Consider the following 1032-nt stretch of genomic DNA (forward strand, 5'->3'; position numbering starts at 1 on the left):
GGCCTCTCTGCCGCATGCCCTTGCAGGCATTGCAGCCAGGCACGCCATCCAGCCCGCAGATGGCGCGGCCGCTGCACAGCGTCCAGGCCGTGGTGCAAATGATGCAGCATCACTTCAGTGAAACACACGGCCAGCTGCAGTTCTTGATAGAACCCAAGATTGACGGTGCGGGGCATTGGAGACCCTGCTGGGTGCTGTCATGTGTCAGCCTGCACATCTTGACGCTTGCACCGCTTGCTCTGCAGGAGAACGGCAGCAGATACACGTGCTGGGGCGGGATCGCATCCATTACTGGTCGCGCCGGTGAGTTGCTCGTCGGGCATCGTGGCCACAGAGCGAGTTGGCCTGCCTGTGTGGTGCATACAATGCTGCTGCTGACACTGTGCCGGTCGTTTCTGGCAGGGGCTTTGACCATGGATTGAACAGCGTCAGCAGAGTTGGCTGTGGTGGCTACGGCTTATTCAAAAGTTGTCAGGCAGCAGGTGGCGGCAGGCTCCGTAGTCTTGGATGGCGAGCTTGTTGTCTAGAACACGAGGCGGTGAGTGCAAACTGTGGACACACATCGCATGTGGGATAGAGTGCTTGCATCAAGCGTTATGATGCGCTGCAGCCTCTGCTTTGAACCATTTGGCGTTTTCAGGAGCGTATTCTGGGCTGCTCTACGTGCTGAAGCTTCCCCCCAGGACGAAAAGCGCTGCCGAGACGTCAATGGTGTGCGATTAGCTGCCTTTTTGCCCCGGGCTGAAAAGCTTTGGTGCCTTGGATGCCCCGACTGACCTTGCCTCACCGCAAGAATGCAGATGGCAGCACCATCAACACTGCCGGTCCAGACTGGATGCCCCCACAGCTCAAGGTGAAAGTAATGCGAACTACAGTTTCTGGCTTTTGGCAAGTTGTCACGTTGTTTTTGCGGCCACCCAGGATGTTGAGGTTGTCTACGTATGCTGGGACGTTTTGCACATCGATGGCCGCAATGTCAACTCTCTGCCGCTGCTAGACCGCCACAAGCTGCTGCGCGAGGTAGTAAGAGAT

At 57.3% G+C, this 1032-nt stretch overlaps 1 protein-coding gene across 1 annotated transcript; it reads left to right on the forward strand.

Annotated features, from left to right (window-relative positions):
* Positions 1-59: 59 nt before the first annotated feature.
* Positions 60-307, forward strand: CHLNCDRAFT_144009 (hypothetical protein; the record flags this gene model as incomplete). The annotated part of the gene is made up of 2 exons (XM_005842716.1): positions 60-165; positions 246-307. The coding sequence occupies 2 exons, from the start codon at positions 60-62 to the stop codon at positions 305-307; spliced, it is 168 nt and encodes a 55-aa protein (XP_005842775.1).
* Between the last annotated feature and the right edge of the window lie 725 nt (positions 308-1032).

Source organism: Chlorella variabilis (assembly GCF_000147415.1).
Source record: "Chlorella variabilis unplaced genomic scaffold CHLNCscaffold_63, whole genome shotgun sequence".
Lineage (NCBI taxonomy): Eukaryota > Viridiplantae > Chlorophyta > Trebouxiophyceae > Chlorellales > Chlorellaceae > Chlorella > Chlorella variabilis.